This window comes from Brassica oleracea, chromosome C8, assembly GCF_000695525.1.
Source record: "Brassica oleracea var. oleracea cultivar TO1000 chromosome C8, BOL, whole genome shotgun sequence".
Lineage (NCBI taxonomy): Eukaryota > Viridiplantae > Streptophyta > Magnoliopsida > Brassicales > Brassicaceae > Brassica > Brassica oleracea.
The window spans coordinates 5,574,851-5,578,855 of NC_027755.1; the positions used below are offsets into that span (position 1 = coordinate 5,574,851).

General features: G+C 31.9%; 1 protein-coding gene across 1 annotated transcript; it reads left to right on the plus strand.

Annotated features, from left to right (window-relative positions):
* The first annotated feature begins 370 nt into the window (after positions 1–370).
* On the plus strand, positions 371–3,737 carry LOC106310435. The gene is made up of 10 exons (XM_013747671.1): positions 371–590; positions 666–699; positions 773–832; positions 914–1,150; positions 1,238–1,491; positions 1,612–1,711; positions 1,798–1,842; positions 1,945–2,031; positions 3,042–3,167; positions 3,256–3,737. The coding sequence occupies exons 1-10, from the start codon at positions 505–507 to the stop codon at positions 3,553–3,555; spliced, it is 1,329 nt and encodes a 442-aa protein (XP_013603125.1). The 5' UTR covers positions 371–504; the 3' UTR covers positions 3,556–3,737.
* The last annotated feature ends 268 nt before the right edge of the window (positions 3,738–4,005 follow it).

Here is a 4,005-nt window from a genome sequence, read left to right on the forward strand (position 1 = left end):
TTGACTTTGTTTGTCTGTCTAAGTTTTTTTCTATTTGTTTCTTTTTTTTTTTTCTGTTGTCTGTTTTTGCTTATATTATTATTGTGTGAGGAATAGGTCACCCTCTTTTGTACTTTTGCACAAAAAGAAAAGATATTTTTTCGGGAAAAAAAAATAATTTGTAAATTGGGTGTTTGTTGTTTGGTAGGCGACATGTTTTTACTTCGTCTACTATTTTCATTGTTGTTTTTTTCTGAAACTACTATTGTTATTGTTTCCCAATCACTTAATTAATTAATAAAACTTGGAAAAAAAAGAATGCCTTCAAACAGTGATCGCCTCTTTATGTGGTTCTGTTAGATACCAAACCCAATCACTCGCATTTTCATCTTAGCATCTCTCTAAATTCCTGCTTTTTATAGCATCTTCTCTCCCCCCATACCAATCACTAACCTCATTATTATTTGTTTAGATTCAAGCAGATTTTAATTAGCGGGTTTAAAGACAAAATTCTGTAGCAAGAGAATGCCTTCAAACAGTGATCGCCTCTTTTTCTTTTCAGCTTCTTCCCTTACATCTTCGTCATCTTCTTCTCAGCTAAGCACTCCAAGGTACTTCCATAACGAGGTCAATCAACAATAAATAATTTGCATTGATATTAAATGTTTTCTAATTAATTGTGGCAGTGAATGTCAAAATGGGTCTTCTCGAACCATATCGGTAAGTTCCTATTTCTAATAGTTCATTTACTTTTGATCTTTTGATAGATATGTTTGTTTTTTGGTATTTAAAGAAATCTCCTCTCTGGGATGTGGAGAAGGCCAAGTGCAGCTTCGGTTTCTCAAAGCCTAAGGTCAACTTACAGATTCGAACGAGTTTTGTAAACCTCATTAGTTGAAATGTTAGGTCTAATTATGGGCTCTGAATTTTGCAGTCTAGCGAAGAACTGAAGGAAGAGATAGCCGAGCTTGAGAAAGAGATCTTACAGTTAGAGCGGTACCTTCTCTCGCTCTACAGAACATCGTTTGGAGATCATTTGCATGCATTCATGTTACGAGATGATTCTGCGCTTCCTCCACCAAAGCCAAACACGACTAAATTTCAAAATGACAGAGTCACTTCTGTGTCTGATACATCTCTCTCGTCTAGCGTCAAACCGTTGTCTGAATCGGTGAATGATCTTAATTGGAAGATACACATATTGATGTAGTTGCAGCTTGCTTTCAATAATATTATTCTATGATTGTGAACGTTTCAGGACAATAAACAAAGATCAGAGTTCAGCAACCCGAGTTTGGCAGATCTTCTTGGTCTTAACACTCTCAGTTCCAATAAACTCTCTGAAGAGATTGTGAGACTTATCTGTGTAATAATCATCAAACTCTCAGACAAGGGACAAAGGAGATTTGTCAAGAATGAAAAATATGGAGAAGAACTTGGAGTTGTTATCAATACACTTTGCCTAAATGAGGTCAATTTGAAGTCCGTAGAGAGTTTTCTTCAGAAATTCAGGTGAGATTGCGCTGTAAAAAAAGAAAAGAAAGAAATACTTGATTTACATAGATTTTAAACTTGCATTCTGACTAAACGCAGATCATGACTATTTATTTATTTTTAACTGACTAAACGCAGATCATTGGTTCAAAAGCTTGAGAAAGTTGATCCAACAAGTATGGCTCGGGAGGAGAAGCTTGCATTCTGGATCAATATTCATAATGCTCTGGTGATGCACGTAAGAAAATTAGCAATTACGAGTAGAGAAATATATTTTCAGTACATTTAGTTATCATTACAAGCTTAAGAGGTGTGCTCTTACAGGCGTATATACTATATGGGACTGGTGAAGATATAACAAGCACAAAGGTCTTAATGGTTTGAGATATGGATCATTTTCGTTAATATATAAAGTTTATTGTGTTAGATCGTTGATCATCTGTGATATCATTTACGTTAAAACCTGTTTAGGCAGCATTTAACATAGGTGGGGAGTGGGTAAACGTATACGATGTCCAGAGTTCTATTTTAGGAATTCGTGCAAGCTATTCACCAACAGTAAGTTGATTACGACTTCAATTGTTTGTCTACATTTGCTTTATATTTTGTTACTTTGTTTCAATGAAAACGACTTCAGTTGTAAATTTCGGTTTTGAGTCTGAAAAATATAGGAACCGTTAGATTGTTTATTAATTTGGGTTTGGTTTAGGGTTGGCTATTTTAGTTTTTTGGTTTGGTTCAAATAACAATGTTAGGAACTTGGTAAAAAAATTGAGTTCAATTTGTTTAGTTTTATTTTCATTTTTGGATAATTTCGAATAATTTAGATTACATTATATTATATTAAAGAAGAATCAAACGTATTTTTACAATAAGGTTGTTTAATATTATATAGAGATTCATAAGATATGATATAAATATTTAGGAGATTAAATGTAAGAGTAAGATGAATTAATGTTTTTATACTTTATATAAAACGATGTAGTAAATAAAAGTAGACTATTTTATAGGATGGTCCAGCGTAAGCATCATATTCGTATGTAGTAAATAATAGAGTGTTATATTTATTCAAATAAGCTTGAATAAGAAAATTTGTTGGAAAAAAATATTAGTCAAATATTGACTGAATCTTGTAAGTAGAGTAAGTAGATACAGTGGTTCTGATCGTGTAGTAATCTTAGGAAAGACAAGTTGTTTTCTTTAAATAAATTATATCACATAAAAATTAAAAGCAATGGCTAAATATTTTGAAAACCAAGGGGATGTAATAAAAAGACTACAGTTTTTAATTGTATTGATTCTCTTGCTAATTGTAAAGGCTGATGGCCAAAAATGTAAGTAAAATAAAAACAGACTAGAATTGAATTTCTCATTTGCAAAAATATCTGAGAAAAAATGACCTAATATAAGAGAAAATTTGAGAAATTTGCCATATTTTCTAAAATTGTTTTATTTGTGAACCTATTGTTAGAATAATCAAGGCATAATTTACACATTCATCTTTAACTGTCCACAGTTCAATGTGTAAAATTTAACGTTTTTAAACGTTTTATGTTTGGTCATGATAGCGTGTATGGACGTTGTTTTCACCGGCTAGGAGTTCAAAGACAAGTAGGAGTCACACATATGCGTTGGAGTATGCCGAGCCACTTCTTCATTTTGCCCTTTCAACTGGAACGTTAACTGATCCAATGGTACTAAAACCACGGACTTCTTTATCTCCATTTTATCTTCTCTCAACCGAGTTAGCCATTTGAAGAAGTATTGTAATGGTTTCACCAGGTTCGAGTTTATACAGCGGAAGGAATACTCCAAGAACTTAGGCAAGCAAGAGACAGTTTCATACAAACAAGTGTTGGATTTGAAAAGGAGACATGGATTCTATTGCCAAAGATCATTTACAACTACGCAAATGACACTTCTCTGGACATGGCTGAACTTTTCAATACAATATCAGGGTGCCTAACAGAGACACAAAGAACACAAATGAAAAGGGCTGTGAAAAAAAAGCAAGATAGATGCATTCACTGGATGAAGCATGATTCCGACTTCCGTTATATTATCCATTGTGGGAATACGTAAGAGATAGTCTAGGAATCTGAACTCATATCTTTTGTATCTATAATCGTTCCATGTTCTTGTTTTACTACAAAAAGTTGTCTGCATCACTTATTTTATATATGTGCATTATTAATTTATCAATGATGCAACCAAAATTTGCATCACCTAAAATGATTATGAAAGTGATGATGTAAATATTTTACAACAATTTAAGTAAATGATGCACATATTTATATGTTTTTGTTTGTTGTAGAAAATGATGTATCTTTTGTTTTTACTAATATTAACTAGATCATGCAATATCGTGGATTTTATTTTAAATTGGTTAATTTTTTTTATAAATTAATTGAATGTTGTTTAGTTTTAATGGAGATTTTAGTTGTATAATATCTATTTTATGTTGTTAAATTAACAATTTTATAATTCCTTTGTGTAATTTATTTTGCTAATAATTTGGTTCAAATTATAACC

Coding starts and splice junctions, on each gene's coding strand:
- LOC106310435 (XM_013747671.1), top strand. CDS start 505: ATGCCTTCAAACAGTGATCGCCTCTTTTTCTTTTCAGCTTCTTCCCTT. Junction 591..665: donor TCTCAGCTAAGCACTCCAAG/GTACTTCCATAA, acceptor TAATTGTGGCAG/TGAATGTCAAAATGGGTCTT. Junction 833..913: donor TCGGTTTCTCAAAGCCTAAG/GTCAACTTACAG, acceptor TGAATTTTGCAG/TCTAGCGAAGAACTGAAGGA.